Genomic DNA, 17,596 nt, shown 5'->3' on the forward strand with positions numbered 1-17,596 from the left:
AGGTTCTGTTATAAATTGGACTGGATCCTGAATTATTCTAGTTTCCTCAAAAATTTGGCTCCAACTCTCCAAACTAGTTTGCAATTTTCTCCCAGCCTTCTGATTGGAATCACCAAGAACAAAGACTGCCCTTGAATCTCATGGCAGGGACTCCACGTCCTCCTTACCACCCAGGCAGCAGCCAGACTTCAGGGACGTAAGCCCCGGAAATGCATCTCGCTGTGAAGAAGGCTCCACCCGACATGGGGTCCTATACGAGCACTAGCGCCCTCCCAACGAAACTGAATAGGAAGAGAAGGAGCTGACATCAAGCAGCGGGCTTCCTCCCAAGATGCCCGATCGAGACTGCATACTTTAAACATGGAACCCTTTCTTCCTCCTTTTCTGTCCTTTACTCTGGCACTGGCCTAGGAAGATAATGCCATCATCTGTAACTCACAGGCCACTGCTAAGGTGGGTAACTTCTGGAACTTAGAACAACTGTTTATTTTAGGCTAAGAGGAAACCTCGCTGACCCTTTGGCTTGAACAGGCAAATACAAATGATTCCTGAGAATGAATCCCTTAACCACACCACCATAGCAGGAAGTGATCTGTGCCCCCAAAGAGTTTGTCCTTGTCGGTGGTGGTTACCACTATGAATGCCTCTTAGTCTATCGAATTGTGGGGCTAAGAACTAAGGCCAGGGGAGCCTGGGTGGCTTAGTCGTTAAGCATCCGCTTTCAGTTTAGGTCATGATCCCAGGGTCCTGGGATCGAGCCCTAGGTTGGGCTCCTTGCTCAGCAGGGAGCCTGCTTCTCCCTCTGTCTTTCCCTCTCCCCACCCCCTGCTCATGCTCTCTCTTGCTATCTCTGTGTGTCAAATAAATAAATAAAATCTTGGGAAAAAAAAAAAGAACTAAGGCCAAATGAACTAAGACACCTCATTGGTCCACTCTCCAGGATTTGCACTGTCCAGTCAGAAAGGAATTACCAGGAGGCATTCATGACTCTAACTCACTTCCTCTGGTAGGACCATACTTCACTGGTTAGGAGTACATGTCAACGAGGATATGATCAGAAACCTCTCCTTAACGCTTAAAGATATTGCAAAATCCAGTGCTAAGACAATAGCTGCCCAATGAAGATCCTTAGACTCTCCGTCCAAAGTTGTTCTTAATAATAGGAGAGCCCTTGGTTATATTTAAGCCAAAAAAAGAGATCTCTGAACTACGGCCAAAACCACCTGCTGCACCTGCACTAACACTTCTGGGGAAGCTGAAACTCAGGCAGAGGATCACGGAGCAAGCCGCCTGGCTTCCAGAGGTGACTCCTTCAACAGGTCTTTTTTTTACTTAGTTGATTTTGATATTTTTGATTGGTTTGGGTCTTGGGGACCCAAGTGGCTCTGAAATGCACTCCAGACATTGGGAATTAGCCTGCTTGTAATAACTGTAGTAGTCTCCCTGGTGTGTTAGATTCTCTCAAAAGCTCTCAGTACATCTTTGCAGCCACTAACCACCATGCAAATGATCTCCTTATATAGAAACATCAGAAAGCAACAAAGAATGACCGACTGAAAGACAGTAAACCTTGAAATTGTGGCCTATGAATCCCACAAAGATTAAAACAAAACAGGGGTGCCTGGGTGGCTCAGTCGGCTAAGGGGCTGCCTTTGGCTCGGGTCATGATCCCAGGGTCCTGGGGTTGAGCCCCGGCTCATCATCAGGGCTCCCTGATCAGCGGGGAGCCTGCTTCTCCCTCTCCCTCGCCACTCCCCCTGCTTGTGCTCTCGGCAAATAAATAAATAAATAAATAATCTTTAAAACCCCCCAAAAAACAAATCAAAACAACATGACCTATGGATACCACACGAAGATCAACAAACTTGCATATAAAGCTCTGAGAACTACAGAGCTGAGAGTGGGGGTAGAGCCTTACACTTTGATCACACCTCTCAGTTAAGCTGAGTGTGATCGAAAGGTGGAGATTGTTAAAGAGGAGACAGGAGGCCCCAAATAAAGTCACTTATGCTACACCCCATCAAGACTTAATACCTAACCTAACTGCACCTTCACCTCTCAGAAAAGCGACCTTTAACCAGGCGACCTGGAACTTGACCGTCAGCACCAGAAGGTAATGTACTGATGGACCCCTTCCATTACCCCTAGGAGAGCATCCTGGCCTCAAATGCATTCTTTGCTAATAATTTCCTTTTTTCCTCTCCCTCTCTGCCTTTTAAAACCTTTCTTTCTCAGGGGCGCCTGGGTGGCTCAGTCGTTAAGCGTCTGCCTTCGGCTCGGGTCATGATTCCAGGGTCCGGGGATCGAGCCCCGCATCGAGCCCCGCATCGAGCCCCGCATCGAGCCCCGCATCGAGCCCCGCATCGAGCCCTGCACGGGGCTCCCTGCTCAGCTGGGAGCCTGCTTCTTCCTCTCCCACTCCCCCTGCTTGTGTTCCCTTTCTCGCTGGCTGTCTCTGTCAAATAAATAAAATAGAATATTAAAAAAAATAAAATAAATAAAACCTTTCTTTCTCTGCAGCTTGAGGGAGCTCCTTCTATTCGCTAGATGGGATACTGGCCGATTCATGAATTACTGAATAAAGCCAATTTGATCTTTACATTTACCCTGCTGAGTTTTTGTTATTTAACGCCCGTTCAGTCTTGAGGTTCTTTTAGGATTTGTATCATTTCTTTACATAGCACAGATGTTAAATCCTTTGTCATACCTGTCACAGATACGTGTCACGCCATGTTTTCAAATAGTTCTCTTTAGTTTCCCTTGTTCAGTTTTGATAGTTTTCATTTTCAAATTTATAGTCACTATCCATTGACCTTTTCCTCTGTAATTGTTTACATATCATCATCCCTTCATAGTTGGAGTAACTAATGCTTTTATTCATATTCCTGAGTCTTCAGTAGTGGGTAGAGTAGGGTTCTTCAATTTCCAAACGAATTTCAGACTTTAACAGGTCTTAATAGTCACCACAAGGATACAACTCCCAGGCTATCCACTATGACATCTAAATTGAACTTGATGCTCAGTTTCAAGAAAAAGCCGCCAACTTCTGATACTGATGACCTTAGAAATACCAGGGCAACACTCAAGGAGCATTATATCCAAAAAAAACCAATTTTCTCAATAAAGTCACCTTTCAATAGTGCCCGAGTAACTGTGCTGTTTGTATATCAGACTTTTATTTTGTTTCCAAATATTTAATTTCTGGGTCTATCTCTCTGTTCATGAGTATCTTTGCAGGACAAATTTTTAAAGACATTGTCTATTTATTATTTTTTCTTTCTAAGTAAACTTGAGTCCTCAAACCATAGGAAGATGGAGTTCTTAGTAGGAAGTTGTCCAGCCCAAACCTGAACTCCAGGTGGCAGTAAAGCCTAGCTGTCCTCTCAACACAGCTCCCTGAAGGTTCTGGAGTGGATCACTTAAGAATATTAATATGTTCTCCCTAACTCCACAGAATTACTACTTACAAATCACCTCTGTCCTAAAATAATTACCGCTATTAAATGGTGCTAAAGTACAAAAAAAAGGCATTGCACGAGATCTGTCCCTGACAACTTAAGATTGGCCTGATGACGTAACCTCTTAGGGTCCGTTTCCTCCAATATAAAAGGGGAGTAGAGGGGACAGTCAGGAGTGGGGGAGGCAGTAATACAAAATGTAATCCGCTAAGATGGTTTTTCAAAATTCATTTAGTCTTTGCCCTACAAGATTCTGGCCAGGGAGGAGGGACAGTCTGAAGTACACGCACTGACGCCGAAACCCCCCTTATTCTGATACAGAAAACGGGATGGGAGGAGGTGGGGAAGAGAGGCAGGGGACAGGCAGACCTTTCCCCAAACCCTGATCAAATAGGGTTTGCTGCAGTTGACTGACCCCATAATCCCTGAACAAAGCATCCCCTGGGGAGGAGCTGGGGACTATCATCTCCTGGGGCCGTGGGATTCCCGTTTCGGGGGTTCTAGGGGAGTATTTTTCACCATTTCCCCCGGGGAGTTGGGAGACCACGCAAATTAGGAAAACCCTAGAGGAGCTGAGTGCCGACACCCCCAGTCGGCAGTAGAATCACCCCCAGCAAAAATACCCCACGCTGCCCCTCCCAGGCCAAAAATCTTGTTTCGTGGCTTCCCAGCAAACCGCAGGGCGCCAGCAAACCCAGGCCTCAACTGTCCCTCGCATCACCCTAGCCGTGAAATGTGCCTAAGGGCGCTTGAGACGGGGCTTCGAGTTCCGACAACCAGCGCCTGCGATCCACACCGTCCCCGCGCCGCCGCTAGCGGAGTTCTTATTCTAGGTCGGACGTTTACTAGCGAGTTGCAGGCCAGCGCGGCGGGTGGCTTTTCCCCGCCCAGCCGCGGCCCGGGGCTGCAGCGCTGCGAGCCCCGCAACCACGGCGGCCCGGCCGGGCAGCGGCCCGCGCTCCAGCTTCCCCCAGCGCAGCCGGCCACGCGCCAAGTCGTGCGTCCCCTTCGCGGAGCGGACTTCGTTTGCGCAGAAGTCCCCGCAAACAGTAAGCTAGGCGAGGGCTGCACGTCGGAAACGCCCCTTTCTCGGCCCGTCCGTCTCTTATTTAGCTTCGCATTTGGGGAGTAACAGGTCTCCCCCTCAAAGGCTCTCCGCTGTAAAACAAGAGTCGCCTGGAGACCTAGATGCGCGGCAGCCTCTGGGCGTGCGGGCGGGCGTGGGCGCGGGGCTGTCCCGCTCGGCGGCTCTCTCCGCGGCCCGCGGCCCTCCCGTTCGGGTGGGTGTTTCCCGTTCGGGTGGGTGCTTTTTGGACGAAGGGGTCGGGCCCCTCCACAGCACTAGTCCCCCGAGCCCGCGAGGCTAACCCGCGCCGTGTCTGCGACAGCGGGCAAACGTGCCGACACCGAAAGACTCCCGGCCCGAGGGCGCTCCCTACAACGCAGAGGAAACAAAAACTAGTTCCGGAGACCCGCTTTATTCCGAGCGCTCGCCCGCGGCGGGGCCCCAGCCGGGAGGGGGCGGCGCGTCGCCCCGGGGGAGGGGACAGTCGCGCGGCCCCTCAGCTGGCCGCGCCCCCCAGCGGAACGGGCGGCGGGAGGGGCCGCCGCGGCGCGGGGTCCGCACTCACCTCGCGGCGGGGCGGCCTCGGCACCGCGCTCCGGAGAGCCGCCGGGGGCCAGCAGCGCGGCGCTCAGCACCGACGCGGCCAACAGCAGCGCGGCCAGCGCCCGGCCAGCGCCCGGCGCCCCGCTCATGCCGCCCGCCGCCGCCGCCGCCTCGGCCGCCGCTCCTCTGCCGCCGCCGCCGCGCTCCCGGGCCCGGCGCTTCTCCGCGCCACGCGGCCGCGCGCCCGTCATCGCCTCCCTCCCGGCTGCCGTCACCACCGCCGCCGCCTGACTCACCGAGGGGGCGGGGGCAAAGCCGGAGCCGGGGGCGGGGCCGCTGGCGGGGGGGGGTCGCGGGCCTGCCCCCGCGTCGGGCGGGGCCGCCAGCTCCCTGCGCCCGCTGACCCGAGCACGGGAAGGAGCCGAGGTGCGCTCCCAGCACGCAGTGCTCTTTGGTCCTGCAGGCCAGCGGCCGCGGCGCCCCAGTCTGTGGCCACTCCCCTGAGCAACATTCTGCTCAATTCCTGGGTCCTGTCATTCACCATACAAACGGGCGTTAGCGTCCCCTGGCCCCAGTTCTGGAAATGCCATGGTAAGCAAGACAGGCAGAGTCCCAGGCCCCCAGGCGTTCACCCTCCAGAGGGACAGATGCGCCTCCAAAGCCGCCATGGGGTACCACCAGTTTGATGCTCTTTGTCAGTCTCGGATGCAAAGTTAGAGGCGCGCGGGCACGATGACTCCGCAGTTGCACTCCTATATACCCGGGGAAACTGTCGTACGGAGGAGACACGTTCGATAGAGGCACGTTCGATAATGCTCGCAGCGGAGTGCTTTCGAATTTCAAAAACCTGTAAACACTCTAAATGTCTATCAGTGGAGAAAATGGGTAAATTGTGGTAGAATATATACAGCTGTAGAAATGATCTATGTGTATCAACATGGATGAGTCACAAAAATAAAGCTGAGGGCAAAAGGCAATTTGCACAAATCCCTTTGTGATAACTTATACGTAAAGTGTAAAGCCAGAAAAACAGTACTGTATGTTGTTTAAGTATATATGCATATGTAATAAAACTATAGACAGATACGGAAAGATAGACACTAAATTCAAGTAATGGTTGGGAGTAGGGAGGGAGCAAGATGTCATCGCAGTGGGCTTCGGCTGGCAATGTTTCATTGCTTAACTAGGGTGATAGGCATATGGGTGACCCCTATATTACCGTTTTTAAAGATTTTATTTATATGTTTGTCAGAGAAAGAGCACATGCAGGGGGATTGGCAGGCAGAAGGAGAAGGAGAAGCAGGCTCCCCGCTGAACAGGGAGCCCGATACAGTGAGCGATCATGATCTGAGCCAAAGGCGGTGGTTTAACCGACTGAGCCACCCAGGCGCCCCCCCCCAAAATTATTTTTTATACTTCCCTGTGTGTCTGAATTACCTGACAATGTTTTAAAGCTACAATAAGTATGGTGAGTGCTATGTTGGTAGAACAAGATGCTAAGATAGCATTTGACAGAAGCACCTAAGCTGGTCTGGAAAGACTCCCAGGAAGACTGACACTTAAACCAAGTTTGAGGGATGTTAGCCAGGCCAAGGGAGGCAGTGTTCCTGGGGCACCTGGGTGGCTCAGTGGTTAAGCGTCTGCTCAGGTCATGATCCCAGGGTCCTGGGATCCAGCTCCCTGCTCAGCAGGGAGCCTGCTTCTCCCTCTCCCACTCCCCCTTCTTGTGTTCCCTCTCTCTCGCTGTGTCTCTCTCTGTCAAATATAAAATCTTGGGAAAAAAAGGGGGGGGGAGTTCCTAATAGAAGGAACAGCCTTTGCACAGGCTCAGATAAAGCAGGGCCCAGCGTGGGAACCCAGTGTAACTGAAGCGGAATTCTGGGACAGAGCTAGTCAATAGAATTGAGTTGGGTGGGTCAGTCAGTTAAGTGGCTGCCTTCGACTCAGGTCATGATCCCGGAGTCCTGGAATCTGGTCCCGCATGTGTCCTGCACTGGGCTCCCTGCTCAGCTGGGAGCCTGCTTCTCCCTCTGCCCCTTCCCCTCCCCCTGCTTGTTCTCTCTCTTTCTCTCTCTGTCTCACAAAAATAAAAAAGATAAAAGATAAAAAAAAAAAAAAAAAAAAAAAAGAACTGAGTTTGGGCTTCGTCCTAAGGACCATAGCAAGCTGTTGATGAGTTTTAAGGTGGAGAATAACTTTCAGGAAAATAATGGTCATGGACTGTCTCACAAAGGTCAGTCACATCCTCTTTCTCAGAGAAGACAAGTGTCTATGTCTGAACGTCAGGAAAATGTTCAGTTACTCCCTCTTTCTTCTTTGTCCCACTGTTCAGAATCTCAAGACTCAAGGGACAGTGGTGTCTAAGCCATCTGGCAAGGCCATTGCCAACAAGTTGTCTACTGTCCAACAGCTGCTTCTGTCCCCACAGAACCAGAATGGGCCACAGGGGCCACAGGGTAGATATATCCTTCTCTCTCCTCTCCTTGAGGACGGCACTTTCAGCTTTGTCCCAATCCTCCATGGCCAGGAGAGTCGGGAGTTCCTGTCTTAGAGCAGTGCTTGGCTGTGCACCTGGAACACCCTTCCACCAGATACCTCACGGCTCCCTCCCTCACTTCACTCAGGTCTCAGCTCAACTGTTAGCTTTTCAAGGTGGCCTTCCCCATTACCTTAATCTAAAGCTAAAACTTCCTCTATCCCTGTATCTCACTGTATCTGCTCTGTTTTCTTCTCTACCTGACATTAGAATGTGCATTTGTTTATGTGTTTCTCTTGCATTAGAATGTAAGCTCCATGTAGGCAAAAAGTTTGTCCTGAGGGCAAGAACCTTCTCTGTTAGGCTATGATGCCCTAATAAACAGCCCCTAAATCTCTTGGCTTATCTCAACGGAAGTTCATTTCTTGCTCACATTTATGCCCGATGCTTCAGTCCAACAGCAGCTTCCACCACTCCTGCAGCAGTGGGAACATAATGCCGCAAATCCCCCACTGGCTCTTAAAGCTCCTTCCGTAAGGAGATGTCTGTGACTTGCATTCACATTTCACTGTCCAAAGCAAGCCATGTGGCCACACGCAATGAACACGTGCAGGAAAAAGACCAAAACAAAACCACTGGACAAAATTCAATACCTAGTCAATTCTCAGCAAACTAGGAATAGAAGGGAATCTCTTCAGTCTGATAAAGGGCATCTATGAAAAACTTAGGGCTAACTGGACACTTGGGGAGACTGAATGCTTTCCTCCTAGGATCGTGAACAAGACAAGATTGTCTGCCCTCACCATTTCTACTCAGCATTGTCCTGGAGTTCCTAATCAGTGCAATAAGGCAAGAAAAAGAAATTAAAAACTTACACATTATATTTACTCAGAGATGGCATGATTGTATATGTGGAAAATCTTAAGGAATCTACAAATACAAAAAAAAAAAGTTACTAGAAAGCTTAAGTGAATTTAGCAAGGTCACAGAACTCAAAGTCGATATACAAAACTCTATGTTTATATTCCAGACATAAACAATTGGAGCTTGACATTTTTAAATAGGATTTACAATAGAGTTTTTTAAATGACTACATAGCAGTAAATTTAATAAAACTGAAGACTTGAACATTGAAAACTATAAATATTGATGAGGAAAGTTAAAGAAGACCTAACTAGCTGGAGAGAAATACCATCTTCATACATTAAAAGAATCATTGCTGTTAAGATGCCAATTCTCTCCAAATCAATCCCAATCAAAATTCCAGCAGGTTATTTTTTAGATTTTTTTTTTGCATGTGTGAAGAAATTGACAAATGATTCCAAAATGTATATGGAAATGCAAAGGGCCTAGAATAGCCAGAATTATTCTGAAAAAGAACAAAGTTGCAGGAATTGCATTATCTGATTTCAAGATTATAAAGCTATAGTAATCAAGACAGTGTGTTTTGGGGATGGCTGAGTGGCTCAGCCGGTTAACCGTCTGCCTTCCGCTCAGGTCCGCGGATCGAGTCCCACATTAGGCTCCCTGTTCAGCGGGGAGCCTGCTTCTCCCTCTCCCTCTGCTGAGCCCCTTGCTTGTACTCTCTCTGTCCCTCTCTCTCTCTCTCTGACAAATAAATAAATAAAATCTTTAAAAAAAAAAAGATAGTGTGTTTTCAGTGGAATAGGATAGAGAGCCTAGAAATAAACACACGCAACTTGGTTTTCACCACATTGCCAAAGGAATGTAATAGGGGAAAGCATATTCTTTTCAACAAATAATGCTACAATTATATGATTCACTTTGACCCTTACCTCATACCACATACAAAACAAACAAACGAAGCCACAAAACAAACAAAAAAATAGATGAAAGACCTAAACATAAATGCTGAAACTATAAAACTTCTGGAGAAAATACAGAAGACTTATAGGAGAAAATATTTATGACCATGGATTAGGCAAAGATTTCTTTTTCTTCTCTTTTTTTCCCCTCTGTATAGTGTTTATTAAAAGAAGAACGAGTTAGATGTTGGGTGAAAGATTTCTTAAATAGTACATAAACCATTTTTTAAAAATCAAAGACCCTAAAAAAATTTTTTTAAAGCTAAAGACACTGTTAAGAAAAAGAAAAGGGGGGCACCTGGGTGGCTCAGTCGGTTACTCATCTGCCTTCAGCTCAGGTCATGATCCCAGAGTCCTGGGATGGAGCCTGAGTCAGGCTCCCTGCTCAGTGGGGAGTCTGCTTCTTCCTCTCCCTCTGCCCCTCCCCCCACTCCTATGTGCTCTCTCTTTCTTTCAAATAAATAAATAAATAAAACCTTTAAAAAAATTCATTGAGATGTACACTTAAAATGGTTGCATTTTATTACATACAAACCAGATTTCTGCCTTGGGAAATCCGATGGATAGCATGCCATTTATAGATGTAGGAAATACTGAAGAAGCGGATTTGGAGAAAAAGGTTATTTGGGAAATGTTGAAATGTTGAGTTTGAAATGTTCTTCTTTGGAGAAATGTGTATCAGTCTCTCATTTTTAAATTGGATGGTTGTATTGTTATTGCTGAGTTACAGGGGTTCTTTATATATACTGGATTAACCTTCCCTTATCAGACATATGATTTGCAAATAAAATTGATGTAAAGAATTAAGTATTTGGAAAAAATCGGTACAGAGATGGCAAGTGAAGCCATGGAAGAGGATGAGATCATCCAGATAATGTGTGTTGGGCTAAGAATAGAACCTTCAGGAACACTTGGGATGGGCAGAGACTAGGAAGAAGAAGCCAGAATGGTAGGAAGAAGTCTAGGAGGTTGTGATATCATAGAAGTCAAGAGGTATTTCAAGAAGGAAAGGACTGAAAATTATCCACTCAGTTTAGCTCCCAGGTCATTAGTGACCTGGTAACAGCAGGGGTAGGGGTAGCAGCAAAGATCAGACTGCAGTGAGCGGAAGAGTCAAAGGAGTATAAAGCATAGACACGTCAATACAATACAATGGTACGGGACAACTAGATGGCCAAATGCAAAAGAAGGAAGCTGGACCCTTACTTTACACCATATACAAAAATTAAACAAAAATGGATCAAGGATTTTAATGTTAAATCAGAAATTATAAAACCTTTAGAAGAAAACATAAGGATAAGTCTTTATGAACTTGGATTTGATCATTGATTCTTAGGTCAACAAAAGCATGAGCAACAAAAGAAAAATACAGATCAATTGGACTTCATCAAATTAAAGCTTTTGTGTTTCAAAAGACACTTTCATGGTGCCTGGGTAGCTTAGTCAGTTAAGCATCTTCCCTTGGCTCAGGTCCTGATCCTAGGATTGAGCCCCATGTCAGGCTCTCTGCTCTGGGGGAGTCTGTTTTCCTTCTCACTCTGCCCCTCCCCCCCTGCTCATGCTCACTCTCCCTCTCCCTCTCTCTCAAATAAATAAAATCTTTAAAAAAAAAAAAAGACACTTTTGGGGCACCTGGGTGGCTCAGTCAGTTAAAGCATTGCCTTCGGCTTAAGTCATGATCCCAGGGTCCTGGGATTGAGCCCTGTGTTGGGTTCCCTACTTTCAAGAAAATAAAAAGACAACTGATCAAATGTGAGAAAATATTTGCAAATAATATATCTGATAAGGGACTTGTGTACAAAATATATAAAGAACTACAACTCAACAACACAACCAAACAACTGAATTTAAAATGGGCAAAGAAAAAAATGGGGGAAAGGGTCTGAATAGATATTTCTCCAAGAAAAATATACAAATAGCCAGTGAATACCCACAAAAAAATGCTCAAAATCATTAGTCATCAGGAAAATGCAAATCAAGGCCATAATGAGCCCTGTTCATGGATTGGAAGGCAATATTATTAAGATATCAATGCTACCCAAGGTCATCTACAGATTGAACTCAATGTCTATCAAAATCCCAATGGTATTTTTTTTGCAAAATAGTAAAGGCCATCGAAAATTTAGATGGGATCATAAGGGACACCAAATAGCCAAAACAATCTTGAAAAAAAGAACAAAGTTGGCAGTTTCACATTTCTGGATTTCAAAACTACAAAGCTACGTGATCAAAACAGTATGGTACTGGCATAAAGACAGAGATCTAGACCAATTACATGGAATAGAAAGCCCAGAATCAACTTACATATATGGTCAAATAATTTTCAACATGGGAAAAAACAACGTTTTCAACAAATGATGTTGGGGAAATTGGATATCTACATGCAAAAAAAACCCTAGAAGTTGGGCCCTTTCTTACACTGTCTACAAAAGTTAACTCAAAATGGATCCAAGACCTAAATGTAAGAGCTAAAAGTATAAAATTCTTAGAAGAAAATATGGGGGAATAGCTTCATGACATTACATTCAGCAGTGAGTTCTTAGGTATGTCACCAAAAGCAAAGACAACAACAACAAAAAAGATAAATTGAACTTCATCAAAATTAAAAAGTTTTTGCATCAGGGGCGCCTGGGTGGCACAGCGGTTAAGCGTCTGCCATCAGCTCAGGGCGTGATCCCGGCGTTGTGGGATGGAGCCCCACATCAGGCTCCTCGGCTGGGAGCCTGCTTCTTCCTCTCCCGTTCCCCCTGCTTGTGTTCCCTCTCTCGATGGCTGTCTCTATCTCTGTCAAATAAATAAATAAAATCTTTAAAAAAAAAGTTTTTGCATCAAAGGACATGACCAATAGTGAAAAAGCAACCATGGAATGGGAGAAAATATTTGCAAATCATATGTCTGGTAAGGGACTGATATCCAGTATATATAAAGAACTCCTACAACTCAACAACAACAAAACAAGCAATACAATTTTAAAATGGGCTAAGAACTTGAATAGGCATTTCTCCAAAGAAGACATACAAATGTCTTAGTGGTTGCTTAAGGGTAGAGGTTGAGGGGAATGGGAGGATAGGGGATTATAGCTAATGGGTGTGGCATTTCTTTTTGAGGGGATGAAAATGTTCTGGATTCTTTTTCAGCTTGAGGTAAATTGACAAATAATCGAAAATAAAAGTGTATATGTTTCAAGTGCCCATTGGAGTTGGGGCAAGATGGTGGAGGAGTAGGGGCCCCATTTGAACGGGTACCCTGAATTGAGCTGGATATCTACCAAACCATTCTGAACACCCACGAAATCAGCCTGAGCTGTAAGAATATGTATCTGGATCTCTACAAGCAGAAAATCTGTGGTCACAATGTATGCCGGACAGAGTTGTGATTTTGCGGGCAGATATCAGAAGATAAACGGGGGAGAGGGAGCCGCCATAAGCTGGCCCTGGAAAATGATATAACACCGGAGCTCAAAAGCCTCCTGGGCCAGCCAGGGGACTGGCAATCACTTGCAGGGCAGTAGGGGTGGCGGGAAGGGCCTGATAAGGGTGCTCAAACAGGATCCAGGAGCTGCAGGGGGTGCACCCAGACTGGGGCCCTTGCCACTGCCTGCGTGGACCCGGACCACCGGCGGTTTTGGAAACACAGGGGGCAGAGACAGGCGGGGGCCCTGAGTCTACCGCTGGGAGGGTCACTGGGGGTGTGCACACCCGTGGGAGGCTGCAGATTTCAGCAGCGGGTTCAGAAAGGGAGACTGTATTCTGGAGGGTTTGGAGAAGAGCAGACTGTGATTTCTCTGCCCTGGGACAGAGGTGTGGGTGCATCGTTTTCCTTGGTCTGACCCTCCAAAAAGGCACGAAAAGCTGCCAGAGAACAAAAGCCCAAAAAACCAGTTTCCACGGAGCCCAGCCTCCTGATAGTGGGTGGGGCAACTCCGCCCAAGCAGGGCTGCCTGAGAAACAGTGAGGCAGGCCCCTCCCCCAGAAGACAAGCTGGAAGAACAAGAGGAGGACCACCCAAGGGTCCCCACAAAACTGTAAAACCCCAACACCAGGGGAAAATAGTATATTGAGTTCCAGATGTTGCCTCACAGCTTGTGTATTTCTCAGATACAACTTTTTTTTTTTAATTCTTTCTCATGTTTCTTCTGTTTTTTCTTTTTACCTTTTTCTCATTCCAACTAGATGTTTAATACAACATATTTCATAGTAGCTTTTTAACTTGTACTTTTTTACACCAATTTTTTTTATCTATAGATATAAGCTTCAATGTAGTCCTTTTTTCCCTATTCAATACTACCTTTATATATATCCAATTTTATTTCCCCTGTAACTCTGGGAAGTAGTGTCCTCTAACAAAGAGAGCAAAATACACCCAAAAAGTACTGAAACACCCTACCTTGCCCACATTGAGAGATTATAGCCCCCCTACCCTCACCCCTCTCTTTTAAAAAAGTTTTTAATCTTTACATTTAAAAAAAAATTTTTTTTAAGATTTTATTTATTTATTTGACAGAGAGAGACAGCCAGCGAGAGAGGGAACACAAGCAGGGGGAGTGGGAGAGGAAGAAGCAGGCTCATAGCGGAGGAGCCTGATGTGGGGCTCAATCCCAGAATGCTGGGATCACGCCCTGAGCCGAAGGCAGATGCTTAACAACTGCTCCACCCAGGCGCCCCTAAAAATTTTTTAACTTCACAAATTTTATTCTTGGGTTTCATTATGGCTTTGTGGTTTTGGTGGTGGCTTCCGACCCCTCTGGGTTTTCCCAGGGTACATTTTGCCTGGATTGTGGTTGATATTTTGGACTCTGTACATCCCCTCAAACTACCCCTCCACAGAATGACTAGGAGGAGGAACTCACAACAACAAAAAGAACCAGAGACAACAGCCTCTCCCGCAGACCTAATGGATATGGATATAAGCAAGATGTCAGAGAAAGACTTCAGGGTAGCAGTTATGAAGTCAATAGCTAGCATTGAGAAAACCATCAGCAGCAATATAGAATCTCTAAGGGCATAAATGAGAGCCAATCAGGCCAAACTTAAAAATGCTATGAATGAGATGCAATCTAAACTGGATGCTCTAACAGCTAGGGTAAATGAGGCAGAAGAATGAATTAGTGATCTAGAACATAAACTGCTAGAAAGGAAGGAACAGGAGGAGGCCTGGGACAAACAGCTTAAAATCCATGGGAACAGACTTTGAGAGATTAATGACGCTATGAAATGTACCAGTGTCAGAATTAATGGGATCCCTGAGGCGGTGAAGAGAGGGAGGACTAGAAGGTGTATTTGAGCAAATCGTAGCTGAGAATTTCCCTAATCTGGGGAAGGAAGCAAGCATTTGTGTCCAAGAGACAGAGAGAACCCCTCCCAAGATCAAGGGAACAGACCAACACCCCAGCATATAATAGTAAAACTCGAAAATCTTAGAACCAAGGAAGCCATCCCGAGAGCAGCAAGGGGGGAAGAGATTTCTTACGTACAGGTGGAGGAACATCAGAATAACGTCAGACCTGTCCACAGAGACCTGGCAAGCCAGAAAGGGCTGGCAAGACATATTCAGGGTACTATATGAGAACATGCAAGCAAAAATACTTTATTTGGCAAGGCTGTCATTCAGAAAGGATGGAGAGATAAAGAGTTTCCAGGACCGGCCGAAACTGAAAGAATATGTGACCACCAAGCAAGCCCTGCAAGAAATACTAAGGGGGGGGGGTTCTATAAAAGAAGAAAGACCCCAAGAGTAATAGAGACCAGAAATTTACAGAGACTATCTATAGAAACGAGGAATGTACAGACAATAGGATGGCAATAAGCATATATCTTTCAGTAGTAACCCTCAACGTGAACGGCCTAAATGCTCCCATGAAATGGCTCAGGGTTGCAGATTGGATACGAAGACAGGACCCATCCATATGCTGTCTACAAGAGACTCATTTTTAACCTAAAGTCACCTCCAGACTGAAAGTGAGGGGATGGAGAACCATTTATCATGCCAACAGACCTCAAAAGAAGGCTGGGGTAGCAATTCTTATATCAGACAAATTAGAATTTAAACCAGACTGTAATAAGGGATCCAGAGGGACACGATATCATTCTTAAAGGGTCTATCCAACAAGAAAATCTAACAGTTGTAAATATCTATGCCCCCAGCAGCCAAATACGTAAGTCAACTGTTAACCAAAATAAAGAATCAGATCGACAATAATACATTACTAGTAGGAGATTTTAACACTCCACTCTCAGCACTGGACAGATCATATAAACAGAAGATCAACAAAGAAACAAGAGCTTTGAATGACACATTGTACAAGATGGACTTCGTAGATATATACAGAACATTCTACCTTAAAACAAGAGAATACTCATTCCTCTCGAGTGCAGATGGAATTTTCTCCAAAATGACCACATACTGGGTTACAAATCAGGTCTCAGCCAATACCAAAAGACTAAGATTATTCTCTGCATCAGACCACAATGCCTTGAAACTGGAACTCAATCACAAGAAAAAATTTGGAAGGCATTCAAACTTGGAAGTTAAAGAGCATCCTGCTAAAGAATGATTGGATCATCCAGGAAATTAAAGAAGACTTTAAACAATTCATGGAAACTAATGAGAATGAAAACACTTCAGTACAAAACCTATGGGATACTGCAAAGGCAGTCCTAAGATGGAAATACATAGCCATTGAAGCGTCTCTCAGAAAATTAGAAAAATCCCAAATGCACAAGCTAGCCTTTACACCTAAAGGAGCTGGAGAAAGAACAGCAAATAAAACCTAAACCAAGCAGGAGAAGAGAAATAATAAAGATTAGAGCAGAGATCAATGAGTTAGAAACCAGAAAAAAAGTAGAACAGATCAACAAAAGTAGGAGCTGGTTCTTTGAAAGAATTAAGAAGATCGATAAACCACTGGCCAAACTTATCCAAAAGAAAAGAAAGGACCCAAATTAATAAAATCATGAATGAAAGAGGAGAGATCATGACTAACACCAAGGAAATAGAAACAGTTATTAGAAATTACTACCAGCAACTATATGCCAACAAATTAAGCAACCTGGAACAAATGGTTGCCTTCCTGGAAAGCTACAAATGACCAAGACTGAAACAGGAAGAAATAGACAATCTGAATAGACCAATAACCAGAAACGAAATTGAAGCAGTAATCAAAAACCTCCCAAAAAACAAAAGTCCAGGGCCAGACAGCTTCCCAGGGGAATTCTACCAAACATTTAAAGAAGAAATAATACCTATTCTACTGAAGCTGCTTCAAAAAATAGAAACAGAAGGAAAACTCCAAACTCTATGGGGCCAGCATTACCCTGATCCCAAAACCAGCCAAAGACGCCATCAAAAAGGAGAATTACCGACCAGTATCTCTGATGAACATGGATGCCAAAATACTCAACAAGATCCTAGCTAATAGGATCCAACAGTACATTAAAAGGATTATCCATCATGACCAGGTGGGATTTATACCTGGGATGCAAGGGTGGTTCAACATTAGCAAATCAATCAATGTGATAGAGCATATTAATAAAAGACAAGAATCATATGATCCTCTCAATTGATGTAGAGAAAGCATTTGACAAAATACAACATCTGTTCCTGATTAAAACTTTTCAGGGTATAGGGATAGAGGGAAAATGCCTCAATATCATAAAAACCGTCTATGAAAAGCCCACAGCGAATATCATTCTCAAAGGGGAAAAGGTTTTTCCTTAAGGTAAGGAACACGACATGGATGCCCACTCTCACCATTATTGTTCAACATAGTACTAGAAGTCCTAGCCTCAGCGATCAGACAACAAAAAGAAATAAAATGCATTCAAATTGGCAAAGAAGAAGTCAAACTCTCTTTGTTCACAGATGACCTGATGCTTTATGTGGAAAACCCAAAAGACTCCACCCCCAAGTTATTAGAACTCATACAGCAATTCATTTCTATACAGTAACAATGTAACTGAAGAAAGAGAAATTAAGGAATCAATTCCATTCACAATAGCAACAAAAACCATAAGATACCTAGGAATAAACCTAACCAAAGATATAAAGAATCTATACTCTAGAAACTACAGAACACTTATGAAAGAATTGAGGAGGACACAAAAAGATGGAAAAACATTCCATGCTCATGGATTGGAAGAATAAACATTGTTAAAATGTCTATGCTGCCCAGAGCAATTTACACTTTTAATGCCATCCCTATTAAAATACCAGAGCTGGAGGAAACAAT

The 17,596-nt window shown here is 45.2% G+C and overlaps 1 protein-coding gene across 3 annotated transcripts in view; it reads right to left on the reverse strand.

Moving 5' to 3' along the window:
• The window catches only part of HGSNAT (heparan-alpha-glucosaminide N-acetyltransferase), a 45,180-nt gene extending 39,848 nt beyond the window's left edge, over positions 1-5,332 (reverse strand). The window contains exon 1 of one of the 3 annotated variants that reach the window (XM_026485679.4): positions 5,090-5,332. In XM_026485679.4, coding sequence (XP_026341464.2) covers positions 5,090-5,318 — 229 coding nt within the window. In that variant the 5' untranslated portion in view covers positions 5,319-5,332. The remainder of the gene's footprint in view (positions 1-5,089) is intronic. The other 2 variants (XM_026485680.4, XM_026485681.4) reach the window with 2 other exon arrangements.
• Positions 5,333-17,596: the final 12,264 nt, after the last annotated feature.

The sequence above is a fragment of the Ursus arctos genome, unplaced genomic scaffold (assembly GCF_023065955.2).
Source record: "Ursus arctos isolate Adak ecotype North America unplaced genomic scaffold, UrsArc2.0 scaffold_27, whole genome shotgun sequence".
NCBI classification, from domain to species: Eukaryota; Metazoa; Chordata; class Mammalia; order Carnivora; family Ursidae; genus Ursus; species Ursus arctos.